Raw genomic sequence first — 20,794 nt, 5'->3', positions numbered from 1 at the left:
CCCCAATGTGGGATCATTAAAGTTTCATATCCTTGACAAAAATGTAGGTTCTCTTTGAATATAATTTATTTTCAAAAAACTAGACATTTGTCATCAGAAAATTTACACAAAATTCAGGTACAGATAAACAGGCCTAAAAAAAGATCTTTTAATAGTATAAACCTGGACAACACAGTGTCCAGACAATTCTTACAGCATAGAAATCTTGCTCTTATAACAAGCCTTTAGTTGTACTAAATTATTTTTACATTGTTTTCATTTCATATTTTATTCCAATCCATACAAATTTAGGAACTTTTTGTGGGAAGTCCATCTGGACCCAGCAGATGAAGGTTTGGGTCATCCACCACACAAGGGCCAGGGCCAACCTAAAAACAAACATGCTCTTTTCAGTCATGCTCTTTTCCACTTCCTGTTCTTGAGAATTGTGTATTGTGCATGATAATTTTATCTAATCTTTTTATGAGTTAATCATTAAACAGGATTTATTCCTTTGCTTAGAGACATTTAGAATGAGCGGAAATAAAAATTTTCCTTAGATTTTTTTCAGCAAGTCTGATTCAGGTACCTTGGTGCTGATGATGTAGCTGATGCCCCTTGGAACAGGCTCCATCCCAATCACTCTCTTCAGCTCCTCAGACAGAGAGGAGGCATCCACAGAAAGGCCCTTCACAAACCTTATATAAAATATAATACAGATAATAGATATAACACACTGATAACAATTGACTAACACCAAGATAACAACTGACTAAAAGTTGTTTTTTTATTACTGACGTCAAATAAAAAAGGAGTAAAATGTATTAATACAATTGCAGTTGCATAGTGTTATAAAAATGATCACAATAGTAACTTGAATGGAATAGACAAAAACATTCTTTAACATAAAAAAGAGTTAATATAAAGAGTTTTTATTCCATGTCATTCTAAAAAATTTCTATTAATAGATCTATTGTGAAATTTCCAGAAGATATAAAGAGCTGCTGATGTCTAAAAATGGATGTAGAACAATTGATATTTGAAAAAATGTAGGTTTAGTTTCGATAGCAATGAGATGATGCTGTATTTTCATAACATGATTTCATGATGATATTGAAGAAATTAATTACATACTCTTCACCATTGGTTTCTGGAGGGAAGAAATGGCGAATAGTTTGAACGAATTCAGGCACATGTTCTTGCAATGTGTAGATCACAGCATTAGGACCCGCATCAAAAGTATACGCTACCTGAAATGTGTAAATGTATAAAATATTTGAAATTCACAATTATGTAAGCTTGCATTGCATGTATACAAAAGCTGTACAAAACACATGTTCAGAAAAGTTTTTCTAATGCAATTAAAATAAGCTTTTCTCGTTTGTTTATTCTTTTTTTAACAATTATTAACTTGACAAAATCATGAAGAAAATCTATCCAATGTTTTGACTGATCAAATTAATTGTATTTTTTAAAATATAAACACATTCAGAATCCAATGTTTGCAACCCAATCAAAAAAGCTGAGACAGAAGCAAAATAATAGTGAACAGAAAAAAATTGTTAGGACATTATATATAACAGAGAGCTAACAAACTGCGTTTGTTTCTTTAAAAGGAAACAGCATATGTATCATCAATATTCATAAAAACCAATAGAACAATTTAGATTGAGTTGTTTTATAAGTACATTTTACACATGGCTTTTTAGTCACTGATTATGTCTAAATGAAAAGTGTAATGTGTGAAAGGAGAAGGAATTCTCTTTATTGAGAAGCACCATTTCTGATGCCTACCAGCATGATAACCTTGAGACAAAGGGTGTTTGCAGTAAATTTTTCAAAAAGAAGAACACTGTACATAATATATTATTAAATATAATACAATGATGTGCAAATCATTTAAACATTTTATTTAATTTTAAAAAATTATAAAAAAAAAACATTTTAAATGGTGAAACTGATAAAGGGTTTTGAAAACTATTTGTGCATTTTGAAACTGATATCATGAATACATTTAAAAAATTTGGGACAGAGGCATTTGTCTGCGTAGTCTGCATTTCTTTTAATAACACTATATATTTGGGAACTGTGGATACTAACTGCTGTGGTTTTGAAAGGATTTCAACTGATATTCATTGTGCGTACATTTGCTATATGATTTCATCTTCAGAAGAGCTTTAACTTACAGTTGTGGATGCAATAATAACCTGTGTTTTCAGACAGTGGTTTTGGGAAGTATTTCTAAGCGCATGGTGCAAATTCTTCTATAAAGAATCTTGTTTGTTTTTAATTCAGTGCCATTCAGGGCCCATAAATCACAGCCAGCCAACTTTGGTTTTTGGTCTTGTGCCTTGCAAACAGAGATTTATCTGAATTCTCAGAAATTTTAAATGATAATATGTAATGCAGATGAAGAAAACCCCAGGTTCGTTATTATTTTAGGTTGAGAAATGTGATTATTTTATTGCTGCACTATTTGCACAGTTATTGCGCATTATTTTTAATGGAATGGTGAACATCTCTCCATCTAGAGGTTCAGTTGTTTTTTTTTAATTTATTTTATTTTTAGCAGTATTAAACAAATTTGCCAGTTTTTTGTCACTCTGTCCCAATCATTTTTGTAACTTGCAGCTACCATTAAATTCAATTAAATCATTCATTCATTGTCTGTAACCACTTATCCATTTCAGTGTCGCAGTGGGTCCGGAGCCTACACAGAATAACTGGGCGCAAGGCCATCTCATTTTTAAAAAAAGAAAAAAAGAAAAAAAAAACAAAACACAAAAAATGAGCCTCTAGACGGAGAGGTGTTCACCATTCCATAAAAAACGCAATAGCTGTGCAAATTTCGACAATTAAATATCTCAGTTTCAACATCTGAAATGCTTTGTTTTGTTTTCAATTAAAAATATGGTTTAATTTGTTGCATGTCTTTTAATTGTTATTATTTCCATTTTGCACAGTGTCCCCACTTTATTGGAAATGGGTTTGTTTATTACGTCCCTTAAGGCTTCCTTGCTGACTGTAAAAGAAAAAAACATATGCCTTCATATGTAAACCTGCGCTGGGAGACAAAAGTCTACAGATGATTTTGGACAGTACAGTTCAAACAGGGCCCTCTATTGTTCAGCAAATAAATGACAACAAACTTTGATAGATGTGAAGTTTCTAATGTGGCAAAGGTGCTACATTTATTGAAGATGCAACAATTAAAAACATATAACTGTCAAAAGTTACATGATATCCTGCTGGCCAAGAATAGGAAAAAAATCTTTTTGCACCTCAGGGTTAGTACCTCTACCTAAGAAGTGATGCATGAGAATGTGTCTACAAACCTGTCCACACATAGTATCATACTAGCTCAGCAGTCACATGAAACAATGACATCTTTATGTGCAACATTCTGAACACTCTCTGTGAAAATGTTAATGTAGTTAAGGCAATGTTGGTTCTAGTAAAAAAATCAATAAGTATTAATCAATGCAATTGTAAAAGTTGGCATACCCTCAGGCTGCTGTACTCACTCTGGTCTCTTGGTAATAATGATTGTAGCGATGCACAAGGCTGATGACTCTTCGAGATATGTCATTGAGGTAGAATATAGGAGGGTAGGTGTCCAGGCAGGTGGCATGGAACTGGTTACTGTCCTTCATAGTCAGTTCACCAAAGGCTGCAAAGTCTCGTCTGTGAATGGCACTGATCATCTCTTCCATACGACCAGGGACCACACTGTCCGCACGATGCTGCAGGATAAGTCAAAACATCATTCTAACTATCCAGTGGATGCATGTCTGTATGCGTGAATTTGTTTATGTATGTTGGCGAAATATGCTTATATAGTACATATGTACCTTCAACAGTTTGCTGGTCTCCACACTGGTCTGCATACCCGATGTGCTTCCAACAGGCTTCCGCTCAGCACTGACCTGAAATATTAAATAATGTGTCATTTAATATTTAAATAATAATAATAATAATAATAATAATAATTTAAACATGCAGTATGCAATCGTAATGTGATAAATGTATTATCTTTGCAGTTTCTTTATATATAAATTTACATGGAAATGTACAATGATACAGCAGCACTCACCACTAAAACCAGCATTCTAAGCTCTGGCCAGTGATTTTCGGTTTCTACCTGCTCTGCAAGACTATCCTTCCCATCCGGTCTCTCACCCATCTTCCACTGAACAAAACCCCCATACATACTCCTACAGGCGCTGCCCGATCCCTGCCGTGCCACCACAGACAGCTCTCCATCCACCCCAAACAAACGGGACAGAGAGTACACTGACAGAGAAATATAGGTGAATAACTTACTGTGATTTCTGAACAACCAACACAATAGTTTGAAATGAATTTTGAATGTATTCACCAAATTACAATGTTTTATATTATTATTATTTATTTATTATATAAATAAATAGGTAGCCTGTTTATTTTTGCCAGCACTTCCTCTTCCATTTTCAAATGATAAAAAACAATAACAAAAAATGATACAGGAGATACAATGTTCTGATTAGCGCAATGATATGAAACATCAAATATAATGTATTTAAAACTCACCCAAACAAGCATAGCCAGCAGCAGAGGACGCCAGACCAGCTGCTGTTGGAAAGTTGTTGACTGAGCAGATGTGGACTCGATGAGATAAACTGATGTCATTACTGGGACCTTCATCACTCCGCCTCTTTCGTGCTAACCTTCGGACTAGCCAGGACAACAAGAAAGGTGAAGGCATCAATTGCATATTGCAGGTTAGTTGAGCATACTTCCCATAGTCTTCTCCTGTAGCCCACCAGCATTAACTTAACCATTTAACCATCACTGATTTTATTTAAACAAACAAACTAATAAATAAATAAATGGCAATACTCTGACTTCCATAGTGCCAAAATGATATGTAAATATATAATAAATTCACCTATTAAAATATGACTGCATAAACACTTTATTATTTTAAAATGTATAAAAGGCTTTTATACTTGTGTAGTAGGCTGCTGTAAAATATTAAGGTTTTAAATGTATCCTGTTGTAATCCCCCCCACCCCCCACACACATTATTTCTGAGCATGTAATCATTGTCATAATTACAACAAGTAACTACTTACTTTCTCTAAGGCAAGACTGTAATCTGGGCTGGTTTATATCTTCCTCTTTGCCATTTAACCAGATACGGTCCTCCTGAAAATTTCTGCTGCATGCCACAGTTGTTGTTGTTTTCAGCTGAGATAGAAATGGAGGCAGACGGGGTAAGTACAGGGTGATAACAATATAACATACTTATCACAATCCTATAACTACAAATCTCATACAAAGCGACATCCACCTCTTACCTGGTCCTGGTGCAGAGTGACACTGAGAGAGGAGTTAATGGGCAAAATCAGTTCTTCATCCCGTTTACCCCCTGAAGAATATAGTAAGACAGTCGCTTGGTTTAAGTAATAAGTTCATGAAATGAAAATGTTTCTAACGCTGATTAATTATTCTTTAAATCACAGGACTACTTTGCTGCAGAACAGAACTAATGTAAACACAAGCTCTACAATGTCCAAGTTATAACTCGCAAGAAAGCACACTTACAGTATTTGATGACAGCGATGTTTACTGGCGCTGTGCATGTCATCTTCGTGACATTTTGGCTGGTTTCTTGCATGTTGTCAATCCTCTGCGATATGAAAACACGCTCCTGTAGAAGTAACAGATCAGCCCAGTGTGAGTTTAATGAGCAGCAAAAATATTACACGCCGGAGTGTAGGAAGCAATGGTATGACCAAGAAGACTATGATTGGCTAATGTAAAACCATGAGGGGCAGTTTTCCACCAATCAAAATACTTACTGTCAGGACCCTTAACAAACCAACCAATGGTTGATGTCGAACCATCCTCACACGAAAGGGTTATCGCATTTGTGCCCACCCCCATTTAATCATCTCAGTCCGCGCACGCGCAGTACAGCGAGCATCAAAGACCCGGATGAGAGCATAAAAAATAAATGTTTATGTGTTCTGAAAAAATCATATTTCACGAAGACACACTTGCCTCGTTATTAAAGAGGGATTTCTGAGAAAACAATTATTATAAAATAAGTTATTTAAATGAGAATGTTTGGTTATATTTAAATAAAAGTTTAAACATTATAATGAATTATTATGAATTATAATGGATTATTGAAAAAAAAAAAAACTTTAAACAATTGCTTATTAAAGTTCGTCAATTAACAGGAGCTTCCAAATTTCCCGCCCTAAAGATGAAGTTAGTACAATCAAGTGTTACACCTTCTTTCCTGAATTTCTCTACCAAATTCATCAGTGACTGTGACAGACAAGTGTGCTGAGATACCGTAATATCGTCATAATTTTTAAAAAGATGTAAAGAATCTATATGGTGATAACATTAATATTCTGACTTGTTGATGATGTCATGACTCTGTTACCCATAATAAGGCTACGTTCCTTACATGAGTGATCTAGATACAGTGAAGTACGGTGGAAAGTGGCTCTGAGGCGGAGGAATTTGCTCCAAAAAAAAAAAAAAAGTGTCAGTGATTTCAGTCATATGGAGGTGATTTGGTTACAAAATAACCGATGTACAATACACCATGGTAGTGTGTAAAAATATATTTTATTTAATATAACTAATAGTAACATACGTTTTATTTTGTTGCAATAGTTTTTTGAAGTTAATCATTTTTTTCATAATTTTTCATATCACCAAAATACCCTGAAATGATAGTGATATTATTTTATACAGTATCGTTCACCCCAGTTGCAACATCTACAATGTAAATGCCTCCATTTTGCTACATTCTCAAAACATGAAATAAACCCATACTCTTGAGATTGATAAGGTATTAATACACAGGTAAGCCTTTGAGTGCTGTTTTTTATTTTTGACTTGCATTTACCTTACTATCCTAAATGCACATTTCCTGTCATAACTTTCTAGGGCATAGGATTATTAGTATAACCACAGCTGTGAAAAACCTTAACTTGGTATGTTTTACTACACAAAAGCATTTAATAACAATTTACCTTGAATTTACATTTTTTAGGAGGTATTAGTTTTGCTCTAAGGAACATTTTAAATATTTGGTGTAATTCTCCATTAAAAGTATCAAAATGTAAATGGTGTGCTTGCTCTTTTTACTGGGTGCACAGTGAGGAGTTGAATTACTGACTGTGTTTGTTTTGATTTTTTATTTATTTAATTTCTCTTAATTTGTTTGATTGCAGTTATAAGAAAATACTGACAAGGGCAGCATGGCAGGCAACAGGTAGAGCTCCTGTCACACAGGTCCAGGATCCTGGGGTTGCAGGTTCACGTCCCGCCTCCTCATCTGTGAGGAGTTTGGTGTGTGTTCTCCCCGTCTCTTTGTGGGCTTTCTCCATGTGCTCCAGTTTCTTCTGTCCAAAAACACATGGTGGTAGGTGGATTGGCTAATCCAAACTGTCCATTGCTGGGTGAGTAAATGTGCGTGTGAATGTGCGATAGACTGGTGACCCCTCCAGGGTGTGTCCCCCACCCTGCATCCAGTGATTTCAGGTAGGATGTGGATTCACCATGACCCCTATTTGAAAAAGCGGTTACAGACGAATGAATGAATGAATGAATTATTGACCATTACTTTTAAAAATACATTGTGTTAAGGAATATAATTATTAACACAAACGATAAATTATTCATATTCATTTTTTTCATTCATTATCTGTAACCCTTATCCAGTTCAGGGTCGCGGTGGGTCCAGAGCCTACCTGGAATCATTGGGCGCAAGGCATGAATACACCCTGGAGGGGGCACCAGTCTTTCACAGGTCAATACAGACACACATTCACTCACACCTACAGACACTTTTGAGTCGCCAATCCACCTACCAACGTTTTTGGACTGTGGGAGGAAACCGGAGCACCCGGAGGAAACCCACGCAGACACAGGGAGAACACAAAATTATTAATATATTTCTTTAAATATATATTTTAAGAAAAAGTAGAGTCATACATAAAATATTATGTAACCGTTGTGTTTAAGGCTTTTATTATGTAAACAGATGAACAAACATCAAAAAAAGGGAGTCTAAAAATATAGATATGATAATGAGACCTGTTCCTTTATGACACTAATTACCAATCAGCTAAAAGTATTCCTAAAGCAGGCCCTAACAAAATGTAACTGCAGCAATGCTGGAATACTGCAATTTATTGGTTTGTGGCAGAGATTATATCCAGAGAACCGTAGTGAAAGATGTGATATAACAGAAACAACATGGATGAGAGTTCCTGTTCCCTCAAAGGTCTAGAGTCTCTATTGCAAGATGCTCTCCTTAGACAGGGCCTTTGGTTTGTCAGTTACACACTTGTTGTTTCTCCAAAACCAAAGTGTCCCAGTGATGTATCTCCAGCAAACTGACTGTATCAGCTCTAATTTCAGTCATCATCTTCTTCATCCGAGTCCATTACTCGCCTTCTGTTAAACTGTGAGGGAGGAGAGGCAGAAGTTAAACTGTGAAAACTAATATTTTTTTGTCTATATCTTAGAAATATAATGTCACATTTAGGAAGGTTTGACTGAAAAGTTTTACCTTGACAGTTGTCTTTTTCTCGGTTTGTTGGCTGACTTTTTCAAGGATCTCTATCAAACCACTCTCTGTTATCTGAGAAATTAGAGTACCCTTGAATATTGTACTTGCATTTACACCTATAAACCATAATAAAGATCACCTCCTTGTTTCTACACTCACTGTACATTCCCTCAGCTCCGTTGATTTTACAGGAGCACTTTTGGATGTACTACAATCTGAAAGTGTAGTCCATCAGGTGGCAGCCTTGTTTTAATGGTTAGAGGACCGGGCTTAGTACCAGAAGGTTGCTAGTTTGATCCCCAGGACAGACGGGAACATCCATGGCTGAAGTGCCTTTGAGCAAGGCACTGAACCCCCAAAATGCTCGAGTGTGTGTTCACAGCCCCAAGTGCACTAGTGTGTTCGCTGCCACATATGGGTCAAATGCTGAAGAATCTCGTTGTACGTTGTACAATGACAAAAATGCACATTTCATTTCAGTTGCACTGCATACTTTGTTTGCCGCCTTTCACCCAGTCCTTCATTGGTCCGCACCCTCCGACAGAAACAGCACTGACCATGATTTGGGTGGTGGATTATTCTTAGTGCTGCAGTGACACTGACATGGTGTTGGTGTGTTAATGTGGATAAGTGAGTACAGAAACAAGGAGGATATCATAATATTTTGGTAGAACAGTGGATATTCACACAAATAGCAGAATATTTAGTTTTATCTTTCTCACCTTCCCTCCAAGCTGGCCAAAACGTGCCATTTGTATCAGGTAATTTTCAACTGCTTTTGCTTTGTCTGGCTTTACCAGGGCCAGGTTACTCACTGAAAGAAAGAATAAAAAAAAAAGATACTGATCTTCAGTTTTAGGAGAACACTGTCATCTATGGGAGGATGGCTTAATAAAGATGGAAATATAAAGTTGAGGGCTCATGTAAGGTATAGTGGCTCCTAGTCTCACATTGTCACTTAAAGTGGCCAAGAACCACATACTAATGCAGAAAAAAAAAATGCCTGACATGCACTAGGACCAATCACAAGTCTGCTATTTTGGCTTGACATGTAGAAGGAGGCAGTCTTTGATTCAGAGTCAGACCAGTAACAGAGGCATTACAAAACGATACATACAGAAGTGTGTCTATGCAGATGTAGACGTACCAAATCACACACTAAAATGTGTGTGTTATGTTTCCAGGTTGTCGGACTGGTTCCCATTTGGGGTTGGAGTCCGTCTGGGCTGCCCAATGTCACTGATGACCTTTATGGACAGAATTTCTCCCTTCAATGTTCCAAAGTACTTTCTGTGACTTGTTAAATGCATTTTCAGTTACAAACACACATTCTGAAGTGTTATCCAGGGTTTAAGGCGAGCTGTGTGTCGTCTCTGAGTTTCACCGCCGCTGTGTGTTCACGAGGTCAGAGCATGTGCACCCCGTGATTGTAAACAATGTTTTGAATCACTGATTTGAATTTGCACTCGATTCATGAACCGATTCTACTCTACAATCAACCCATCATGTAAATTCCTCAAAGCGTCCAAAATCCACACAGAGCACATAATTCACGAAATATCAGTGGATTTTTATAACACAGAACGATGACTCGGTTCGTGTCTTGAGCTTTGATTCCCAACAGGAGCGAGTGTGGAGACGGTTACAAGGTTTGTCCACCAACCACTGGTCACAAACAAGAACCAGTGAATCACAACCACCACTCTCCCTTAGAGATAGGGTGAGGAGTTCGGACATCCGGGTGAGACTCGAAGTGGATCTGCTGCTCCTCCATTTCGAGAGAAGCCAGTTGCGGTGGTTCGGGCATCTTGCCTGGATGTCTCCTGGATGACTTCTTGGAGAAGTGTGTCAGGCATGTCCAATGGGGAGGAGACCCTGTGGAAGATTCTGAACACACTGGAGAGACTACATGTCCTTGGTGTCCCTCTGGAAGAGCTAGACGAGATGGCTAGGGAGAGGGAAGTCTGGGTTTCTTTACTCTGACTGCTACCCTACCATCGGTATATATATACATACACATACACACATCAGAATATTCACAACAAGGGTATACCAGGAAAATGTTCTGCAATTATCTGTGTAATGTAGTAAAATCAAATCTATATTAAATTTACTCACATCTGGCACGAGCTGACTGATCCAAAACTTGAGCCAATATAGAGTTTCTCATTTCTGTTTCTCTGTTTTAATATAAAAAAAAAAAAAAAAAACAAAAAAAAAAAAAACACAACATTACTACAACTTAAAGGGAAATCACTTTTAGCAGTTGTTCTGGTTAGCTATTGCTGTCCTAATTGGCTTTACCTCTGCTTAGCTTCTTGTTGGCCTTGCTGATCACTTGTTGAGTCCTAAAAAGAAAAGAAAATATGCTGATGTTTTAATTTCCAGCTATTCAGGTAATCAAAGAGCACTGCAGAATGGCATTACAATTAATTATGGTTAGACATTTCAGTCTTTCACTGTATAAATTGCCATGCATACAAGCAAAGCTGGTATGATACCATAAGTAATCAAAAGAGTAATAATCAAAAGAAGCATAGATGAGCATTTGAATTAACAGAAGATCAGATGAGTAATAATTGAATGCTATTATATACAAGCAATCATTTCAATTTAATAAAATAAAACAACCCCACCTTTCAAGATGATCTAAAATCATGCATATCCACAAAATTCCTACAAACTAACAGTATGACAAACCTATATCAGCTTATTTCAGGGCAAAATTTTACCTAATTTTTCTAGGATCCATAACCAAGGTATAAAATGGAAGTCAGTAAAACAGAGTGCAGAGTTAGGATTCAGTGCACACAATCACTGAGACTAGTGAGTAATAAACTACACTATGCTATTTGGCCAGGAGCTGAAGCGCTTTGCTAAACAGGTACAATATTTCAGTCCTTGCTTGGAATCAGATCTGCTATACATGCTGCACCTTTAAACTGCTGAGGCCAGTAAGAGCTGTTTTAAATTCCTTAAACTTAATGTTGGCGTGATAAAGCACAACAGAGCTTACCAGATCCATTTGATTCCACACTAAACCCTATAGGAAAAAGCTGATATTCATTCATTGCGCTTTTATCACTTGTGTGTTTGAAAGCCAGAAAAACAAAATTTCATGATAACAGAGAGAATATCACTGGTGAATATGAATAGAAATGTTTAATCTAGGTAAAACTAGTTTAAATGCATTTGTCACATAATGACAGTGTCATTATATATGAATTAATGAGGCTAATACATTATAAGAACCTATGAACTTTAAATTTGCTAATTTGATGAGATATGAGATGTGTCCATTTATGTAAATGTATGTACTTGAATTAACATGTTTCATGCTGACATGCAACAAAATCATCTGGTCTGTCAAATTATAGTTTTATTAAATGGTATTTATCTAATATGCATTTGCCCCCAGTGACAATGAGTTTACAAAGTAATTTTCCACACTCACTACTATGTTAGAAAGATGACAAAAACCTGTCAATTATTTGGTCCAGACAGGGCCAAGGACATGTTCAGCAGTAAAGTTTTAAACATAAATCATGGTGGTCAAAGAGTTTAAAAGTTAGAGATAAAGAAGATAAATATACCCATATGTGTTGCTTAATGTCTTTATACATGACTCCATGAGAAAATTTTCTGGTTTGTCAATCTACTTTATAAAAACAAGGCTCAGTTTTTATTTAAAGTTTTTTTAAACTCCACATTGAATAATATAAGTAGTCACATTAATGGTGTCTCAATGCACCAAAATTTACAGCAGCACCATTTAAAGTGGAACAGAAAAGAGTAGATTTTCTGTGTCAGGCATGCTGTTGCAGCAGGAAATGTGCTTAGGCATGGCCCAGCACCTGTGAAGTGCGTGCAGGAGAAACTACGGAACATTCCCCACATGGTTCTCAGACAAGCACTGACTCAAGAGTTTACCCGAAATTTTACTAGAGCGGTACCAGGATAAAGTCCAGGTGATGTCCAGGACAAACGTTATGGGTGAAGGTCCAGAACATTTCTCGATTACCATGCATGTGTGAAAGGTGCATAAAATGCCTGTTTCCCTCCCTTTAGCTTTCTATAAAAAAAATACCCTTCAAAAACTCTGTGTTCATTCCAAAGTACACCAACAGAATGGGTTTTCCTCTTCCTCTCTGTTCATCATGTGGTCAGGAAGGCAACAACAGAGAATGTTATTTGGGTAAATGATAACTCTCAGTACTGCAATGAAACTGAAGTGTTACTGGAGTGATAGTTTGTGTTGCACTGACACGAGTGGATCAGAAAGAGCAGTGCTGCTGCAGATTTTGAAAAATGTGACCACTCACTGGTCAATCTGACACACCTACCTTGCAGATATAAAATCTGAGACAGTCCTCATGTCCTTCATTAGTGGTCAGTGGATGCTGCCCACAGGACACTGCTGACCAGCAATTTCTGGTTAGTGGACTATTCTCACTCCAACATCAAAAGTGTGACATCAAAGTGTTTAAAAAGTCCAGCAGCATGGCTGTACCTGAGCCAATTGTACCAACCCAGTACACACCAACACACCACCATGTCAGTGTCATTGCAGCACTGAGAATTATTCATCAGCCTAATTATACCTGGTCTGCAGAACTTATTTGGTGGTCCTGAACATTGAAGGACAGGGTGTACAGCAGCTAAAGCTGACAAAGCTGAAGTTGGCTTCTTAATCCGATTTTGTATTCCACTTTCAATTGTGCAGATATTGCATACTGTCACCAATAGATGGCAAATGAACATGACCCAATTTGAAAACCACATTAGAGATACAGTACAACAGACTATCAAAATCCTGATGATGAAGAAATTTTCCTGCGCAATTTTTTGTAATAGCCCTGGGAACAAAGTGTGCTACATAATGGAATGTGTGGGAAAACTGCACTTTTGACTTAATTCCTAGGATATTATCTCTATTTTCAAAATGTCTCGGAAACCTGAAAGGCACGTTGATGATACAGTGCAATAGGCTATCAAAATCCTGATAATGAAAACATTTTACTGTGGCAGTTTTTTATAATTATCTTGCAGACACAGCATGTGATAGAAATGCAGTTTTGGCTTAATTCTTAGGGCAGTATAACCTCATTACCAAACAGGTCACAAAAATCTGAAAGGCACATTGAGAATACAATACAACAGCATATTATAAACCTGAAGATGAAGAACTTTTACTGTGGAAGGTTTTTTTTTTGGTAATGAACATAGCATACTTCAGACGTATGCAGAACAACAGACGGACTTCAGGTTTTAATAGTAGAGGTAGAATATTCACCTGCATGCTAAGTGCAGCGGATAAAAGAGACAATGTATGTAGAATAGCAATTAAATTTGATTATATGAAACGACTTCATCTTATAATAATGCGATCACTGTGCTAACAACGATGAGAGCCATATTCATTTTATGACTTACAACATAGCTGCATTTAATTTTTACAAGTGCTGTTCATGGGCGGCTGCGCAGTCGTGTGAGCAGTATCCTTTTTCTTTTGGGTAGCTGTGGAGCTAGTTACAGCAGTATAGTGTACACTGAACACACCCATCTCAAACCCATGAAGAGTTTGGAAAAAACCGAGGAGCTGAAGCTCGATAAGGAAATTTGAGGAAAGGAAAGGAAACACTATAATGTGTATTGTGCATTAGGACGAGTGGATACGTGTGAAATAACCCAGTTTTAAACAGCTTACTCTGCTGCTATGTTGCTAACCATGACATGTGAAGTTAGCTACCAATAGCTAGAGCTATCCGCATACAGTACAGCACAGACTTTTACTACATAACTAACATTAGAGGTGTACATTTGTTCAACGAAACTGAAGCAAGCGAAAGACTTACAAAGCAAAAAGCCCTACATTAAACGCTAAAAAGTTTTTTATCTGAAACAAAATGTGCGTTTCCTTATAAGGTCTGAAATGTCAAGCGAGCTGGCTCACATTTTAACTGTAATTTCTCACTTACCCCATGTTTTGCCTGGAGTTCTGCCATACGTTGCCGTCTGATCGCTTCCAGTTCTTCATCAGCCATTTTCTCTGCACGTATAATTACTTTTTATTCCACAAATTTAAGCGAAACCACTCGGCCCAAGATGTGCCCAGGATCCAGCACGGCTGAAATAATCAACCTAAGAGCAATCGAGCACGCAGACAGAGGCTTCACTTCAAATGATTTCCTACTCACTATGTAGTGGACTTCGAAGGTCATAATAAACGATGTTATAGCGCTAAACGTCTAACACAAAGACATTTTTATTCAGCCATAGTTTGCATCATTCCCTCACTCTATATATTTTTTATTTAGTTATTACTTTATATTACTAAATCTTTAGTGCTTATTTTCACAAGCCACAGTTTCTTGTGCACATTCAAGTGCACTAGTAAGTAGGGAGATGTTTAAAATACAGCCCAGGGATACAGGACGCTCAGGAGACATTTTATGGATGTGTTATATAGGGTTAAAATTCATTCATTCATTCATTCATTCATTCATTATCTGTAAACGCTTATCTAGTTCAGGGTCACGGTGGATCCAGAGCCTACCTGGAATTATTGGGCGCAAGGCGGGAATACACCCTGGAGGGGGCGCCAGTCCTTCACAGGGCAGGGTTAAAATTGCAGTTCTTAATTTGGAGCTGAATACTTCAGCTAGCAAACTGTGAGGTATCATAACAGTTTTCATCTGTTTATTCAACGTTGTTTAGGGTGACTAGACGTCCTCTTTTACCCATACATGTCCTCTTTTTTAGACTTAAAAAAATGTCCCGGCGGAATTTCACAAACATCCGGGATTTTGTTTTTTTAGAACTTAGATAAAATTTCGAGAAGCGTTTCGTTCACAAACTAGTCCCGCCCTCCCCTACTCCGATTGGTTCGCTTGAGTGAGAAGGGGGCATGGTGAAGTAGCCTAAAATCTTCTGATTGGACGGTCTCACTGTAGCGCTACTGTTATTGGTCGTTAACCTTCTCTGTAAATTTTTAATTGGTCAGTCTGCACGTCAGTAGTCATTGTTTATGTCAGGCAAATGTCATGTACCTACCCTCATCTGGAGCAGCTATGCTGATAGAATTTTGTCATATATCTGGTTACAGTGTAGTGTAGTATAGTATGTATTAAACGTGTAGAAATTAGCAGGTGAGCGATAACTTGCTAAATTTATTTATTTATTTATTTCCCTATTGTTTGAAAATCATAGCTGGTCACTTTCCTCAGACATATTCAAGTTGTTATTTTGTAAATATAACCTATTTATATAACCTAACCCTATCATTTTGTTTGAAAGGATGCTTTCAAGGCACATACATGTTTTGGATGTAGCTTGCTACAGTACTGGAGATAAAATGTCCTTTACTGATGTCAGCTAACAATATTAATAGTTACTGACTGTACATCTTATAGCCAGGGTTTATCTGTGGCTCATTGAATATGACTGCATATTTCCATGTCACTACAACTTGAGAGTTCCTCTCCACAATTTTTAGATTTCTACATTTGTTCATTTGTTGGACATAATTTTTTCATTACAGGATTTGATGTAACTGAACAAAAGAGTAGTTTCAAAAACACAGAAAAGTTTCACACCTCCCATATAACATTAAGTGCATTGACTGGGGGTAGAAATGTTTGTTTTATAATCTTTGACTTGCTATAGGTAGGTAGCAGGTCAATTTTAGCCATTTAATTCTCCAGGTTGGGGGGTTTCACTGAGCTCTCACACTTGACTACTCATCCACTCTGAAAGGAGATGCACTACAACGTACATTTAAAAGCTCGGTGAAATTAAATTATGAGGTGCACAATATATATATATATATAGGCATGGTGTCACAGCAAGTAGTGTCGCAGTCACACAGCTCCAGGGGTCTGGAGGTTGTGGGTTTGATTCCTGCTCTGGGTGACTGTCTGTGAGGAGTTGGTGTGTTCTCCCCGTGTCCGCGGGGGTTTCCTCCGGGTGCTCCGGTTTCCTCCCACAGTCCAAAAACATGCGTTGGTAGGTGGAATGGTGACTCAAAAGTCTCTGTAGGTGTGAGTGATTGTGTGTGTCTGTGTTGCCCTGTGAAAGACTGGCGCCCCCTCCAGGGTGTATTCCCGCCTTGCGCCCAATGATTCCAGGTAGGCTCTGGACCCACCGTGACCCTGAATTGGATAAGCGGTTACAGATAATGAATGATATATATATATATATTTTTTTTATTATAATTTTAATACAATAATAAACACAATTCAGAGACAGATGTACTGTATATTTCATAATATATTCATATAATATCTACTAAGAACCAGAAAGCTCTAGTTTATTCTGTTTTTTATACCGTTCTTCTGATTTACAGAGTGAGTGCTTTGCAATAAAACTTTGGTTAAAATGTTCATGTTCACCACCAAAAATACTCTGTATTCATGAGACAAAAACCTTTATAATGAAATAGCATTTTTACATGACTAAGACGGGCAGATATGGGCATATAAATTATTTAAACAGAGTTTAAACAGAGAACAGAACACATTAACCTCAAAGCCATATATATATATATATATATATACATACATACATACATACAAGTGCTTGACATAAAATTTGAATATCATGAATTCCATTATCATTCCATTTAAAAAGTGAAACTTGTATATTATACTCATTCAATACACACAGACTGATATATTTCAAGTGTTTATTTCTTTTAATTTGATGATTACAAATGACAACTAATGAAAACCACAAATTCAGTATACTCAGTACTTAGTTGGGGCTCCTTTTGCCTGAATTACTGCAGCAATGCGGCGTCGCATGGAGTTGATCAGTCTGTGGCACTGCTCAGGTGTTATGAAAGTCCAGCTCTTCTGCATTGTTGGGTCTGGCGTATTGCATCTTCCTCTTCACAATGCCCCATAGATTTTCTATTAGGTTCAGGTCAGGTGAGTTTGCTGGCCAGTTAAGAGCAGGGATACAATGGTTTTTAAACCAGGTACTGGTAGCTTTAGCACTGTGTGCTGGTGCCAAGTCCTGTTGGAAAGTGAAATCTGCATCTCCATAAAGTTGGTCAGCCACAGGAAGCATGAAGTGTTCTAAAACGTCCTGGTAGATGATTGCATTGACCTTGGACCTCAGAAAACACAGTGGACCAACACCAGCAGATGACACAGCACCCCAAACCTAACTGTGGAAACTTTACACTGGACCTCAAACAACGTGGATTCTGTGCCTCTCCTCTCTTCCTCCAGACTCTGGGACCTTGATTTCCAAAGGAAATGCAAAATTTACATTCATCAGAAAACATAACTTTGGACCACTCAGCAGCAGTCCGGTCCTTTTTGTCTTTAGCCCAGGTAAGATGCTTCTGACGCTGTCTCTTGTTCAAGAGTGGCTTGACACATGGAATTCGACAGCTGAAACCCATGTCTTACATATGTCTATGCGTGGTGGTTCTTGAAGCACTGACTCCAGCTGCAGTCCAGTCTTTGTGAATCTCCCCCACATTTTTAAATGGATTTTGTTTCACAATCCTCTCCAGGGTGTGGTTATCCCTATTGCTTGTACCACATAATCTCTATTGCTTGTACCATACCATTTTTCTACCCCATCTTTTCCTTCCCTTCGCCTCTCTGTTAATGTGCTTGGACACAGAGCTCTGTGAACAGTCAGTCTCTTTAGCAATGACATTTTATGTGTTGCTCTGCTTGTGTAAGGTGTCAATGGTGTCTTCTCCAAGATTGTGTAGCCAACAGAACTAGACTGAGAGACCATTTAAAGGCCTTTGCAGGTGTTTTGAGTTAATTAGCTGATTAGAGTGTGGCACCAGGTGTTTTCAATATTGAACCTTTTCACAATATTCAAATTTTCTGAGATACTGAATTTGGGGGTTTATTAGTTGTCAGTTATAATCATCAAATTAAAAAAATTAAGCATTTGAAATATATCAGTCTGTGTGTAATGAATGAGTATAATATACATATATATAAATATATATATATATAAAATATACTTTTTGAATGGAATTACTGAAATAAATAAACTTTTTCAGGATATTCTAATTTTATGACCAGCCCCTACCTGCTTATATGTCTTATCTGCCTGAATGTGATATTCATCAAAACACAAAATATCTAACACCAAATTTCATTTGTAGATATGTAGATATTTGTAAATGTTGATGTCACTTGGTGGGCCTCACTTGACGATTGGTGCCCACATTTAGACAGATCAATATTCAGTAACTGCATCATTTAACTTCCTCTGTAGGTGCTGTAAGAGAACCGACTCAGGAGAAGAGGAACATGGAACTTCTGAGAAGCATCAGTTATAGTGAAGACGATCTGTGGGAAACAAGTTAATGTCACAGCACAAACTTAACATCTTGCTGGAAAATGCATAACACTAACATTTTAAATCATGTTTCAGTAGAAGGCAAATACAGTGTAAAGAATCTAACCCAAGGACTATAATTCAAATAGTGTAAATCAAGCAGGGAAACTGAAATCCAGCAGTGGAAACCAGTGTTACCCACAGTGTTATACCAAATAAACAGCTAAGCATTTTTCAAATGGAGGTTAGTAAAATAGATTTACCTCAACAAATGGGTAGAAGGAGTTCTCTCCTAATGTCTCCCAGTACTGTCCAGTCTCAAAACGAATCTTATAAACTCCAGGAACAAAGGCTTCTCTAGTGATGAGGCCAGGGCAGCGTCCATCACTGTTGGTAGCCCTACAATGAACAATAATTTCCATGTGAAAAATATTAATTATTTCTTTGGTTGGTCTAAGTACTAGTGTTGTAAAATATGTCCATGACAGTGTGTTCTAATTAATGAATTCAGCTACTTTAAGATGTAACATTGCAGATACAGGTGTTCTGCCATAAACACACAGCAGAATGCTTGTATAATCTCCACAGAAAACCATTGCCAGTGGAAAGCGGAGCTGTGGGACCACTGCCCCACATGAATTTAGGGTCAAGCTATTTAACACTATACCATGCATAAAGCAGTATAAAGCCCCAAACACAGGGCTGTGTTGCAATGGAGGTTTGTTCTCTTGAATAGACTTCCATCCTTGGATGAGATGGAATGAGGATTGGAATTTAAAATCATCCAACATCAGTAATAAACTGACTAAAGCTCTTGTAGTAGAATGCAACCAAACCTTCAGAACGATGGTCCATCATCTAGAGCAAAGCTTTTCTGGAACTGTAGAGAATATAACTAGCAACAGGAGGCCAAACATTGCATTAATAGTCCTTGATTTCAGAAGGAATTTTAGACAGGTATTAACTAACAAACTTTTGGACATGTAGTATTGTTCTGCACATATTACTTATCTAGTGTGTAGCATTATTACTCAGTTTTACCTGCTTCTTAATAGATTCCAAACTGATGAGGTGGGGTCCAGGAAGTAAAGGCTGAGGTCCATGCTGGCTGCTGGTATACCTTGGCCAGTGTTTAGCACATGAGTGGTGATGGGGCTTGATATAGGAGTAGCCATTACTGCACACTACAAGAAAGAATGTCTCATCACACATTGAAAACTTTTACTGACTTGTTAAAAGTTATGGTTCACAATGCATGCAGCTTTCTATGATAATCACCAAAGTGATTTGGACAATAGTGTCTAATAACAAAATACATGAGGCATGTTGTTAATATTACTTGATTCGCTGCCAGAAAATGATCTTTGATATGCTGCAGCCGGTTGCTCATTTGTAGTGCTCCTTTTTGCTTGGACTCAGCTGCTTTCAAACCTGCATATAAATCATAAAATGAAGCCACTACACAATTTTAGGTAATATTAGAATAGTAAATAGATGTATGCAAAATTAACAATCCTGTAATTAGTTGGGACACTGCCAGTATATTACTATGACATTAGTTTCATTCTTATTAATTAGTTTGATAACAGTTTACAGTTTAATGCAGTTTATTTTTAGATAGAATTAACTATTATGTTTTTAACACAGCTAATCTGTTGCCTAAATACTATTTAATGCATTTGGTACTTACATTGAAGAAGAAGAATATCTGTAGCCAGTAAAAAGTTATTCTAAACTGTCCTATAAGGCAATGACCTCTGTGTATTTAACCTGCTACCTCAGTACAAAGTGCAAACAGACAATATTGCTTTATATATCACACAGAAATGGTCAAATGATAGCAGCATATTTACAGTTGTTGTTTTTTTTTGCATTATATGCTGGCAATAGAGGAGTGTTTATTAATAAATGCATAATAAT

General features: G+C 37.1%; 3 protein-coding genes across 3 annotated transcripts; all 3 read right to left on the bottom strand.

Moving 5' to 3' along the window:
* Positions 1 to 69: 69 nt before the first annotated feature.
* Positions 70 to 5,734, bottom strand: mvda (mevalonate (diphospho) decarboxylase a). The gene is made up of 10 exons (XM_066685574.1): positions 5,566 to 5,734; positions 5,319 to 5,389; positions 5,094 to 5,208; positions 4,549 to 4,692; positions 4,073 to 4,272; positions 3,831 to 3,905; positions 3,504 to 3,722; positions 1,114 to 1,229; positions 569 to 677; positions 70 to 368 (listed from the first exon to the last, which is right to left on the bottom strand). Exons 1-10 carry the CDS (start codon positions 5,636 to 5,638, stop codon positions 288 to 290), a joined length of 1,203 nt encoding a protein of 400 aa, XP_066541671.1. The 5' UTR covers positions 5,639 to 5,734; the 3' UTR covers positions 70 to 287.
* A 2,265-nt stretch (positions 5,735 to 7,999) lies between these two features.
* pdcd5 (programmed cell death 5) lies at positions 8,000 to 14,722 on the bottom strand. Its single transcript, XM_066685322.1, has 6 exons — positions 14,539 to 14,722; positions 10,865 to 10,908; positions 10,679 to 10,740; positions 9,283 to 9,374; positions 8,561 to 8,632; positions 8,000 to 8,453 (listed from the first exon to the last, which is right to left on the bottom strand). The coding sequence occupies exons 1-6, from the start codon at positions 14,602 to 14,604 to the stop codon at positions 8,406 to 8,408; spliced, it is 384 nt and encodes a 127-aa protein (XP_066541419.1). The 5' UTR covers positions 14,605 to 14,722; the 3' UTR covers positions 8,000 to 8,405.
* Positions 14,723 to 18,795: 4,073 nt separating this feature from the next.
* uraha (urate (5-hydroxyiso-) hydrolase a) lies at positions 18,796 to 20,298 on the bottom strand. Its single transcript, XM_066684161.1, has 4 exons — positions 20,214 to 20,298; positions 19,916 to 20,058; positions 19,138 to 19,273; positions 18,796 to 18,885 (listed from the first exon to the last, which is right to left on the bottom strand). The coding sequence occupies exons 1-4, from the start codon at positions 20,262 to 20,264 to the stop codon at positions 18,796 to 18,798; spliced, it is 420 nt and encodes a 139-aa protein (XP_066540258.1). The 5' UTR covers positions 20,265 to 20,298.
* Between the last annotated feature and the right edge of the window lie 496 nt (positions 20,299 to 20,794).

The sequence above is a fragment of the Hoplias malabaricus genome, chromosome 11 (genome assembly GCF_029633855.1).
Source record: "Hoplias malabaricus isolate fHopMal1 chromosome 11, fHopMal1.hap1, whole genome shotgun sequence".
Classification (NCBI taxonomy): Eukaryota; Metazoa; Chordata; class Actinopteri; order Characiformes; family Erythrinidae; genus Hoplias; species Hoplias malabaricus.
The sequence above is the reverse complement of the archived record's forward strand: the minus strand, read 5'-3'. Positions and strand labels throughout refer to the sequence as shown.

Bases quoted from the DNA above. Each gene is read 5' to 3' on its own strand.
- mvda (XM_066685574.1), bottom strand. From the start codon at position 5,638: ATGCAAGAAACCAGCCAAAATGTCACGAAGATGACATGCACAGCGCCA. The intron at 4,273-4,548 runs GTGAGTTTTAAA...TTTCTCTGTCAG, and splicing joins TGCTGGCTATGCTTGTTTGG to TGTACTCTCTGTCCCGTTTG. The intron at 369-568 runs GTACCTGAATCA...GTTTGTTTTTAG, and splicing joins GCTACATCATCAGCACCAAG to GTTGGCCCTGGCCCTTGTGT.
- pdcd5 (XM_066685322.1), bottom strand. From the start codon at position 14,604: ATGGCTGATGAAGAACTGGAAGCGATCAGACGGCAACGTATGGCAGAA. The intron at 10,909-14,538 runs GTAAGTGAGAAA...TTTTCTTTTTAG, and splicing joins AACTCCAGGCAAAACATGGG to GACTCAACAAGTGATCAGCA. The intron at 10,741-10,864 runs GTAAAGCCAATT...ATATTAAAACAG, and splicing joins CAACAAGAAGCTAAGCAGAG to AGAAACAGAAATGAGAAACT.
- uraha (XM_066684161.1), bottom strand. From the start codon at position 20,264: ATGAGCAACCGGCTGCAGCATATCAAAGATCATTTTCTGGCAGCGAAT. The intron at 19,274-19,915 runs GTAAAACTGAGT...TGTTCATTGTAG, and splicing joins TGGAATCTATTAAGAAGCAG to GGCTACCAACAGTGATGGAC. The intron at 18,886-19,137 runs GTAAATCTATTT...TGTTTCCCACAG, and splicing joins CCTTCTACCCATTTGTTGAG to ATCGTCTTCACTATAACTGA.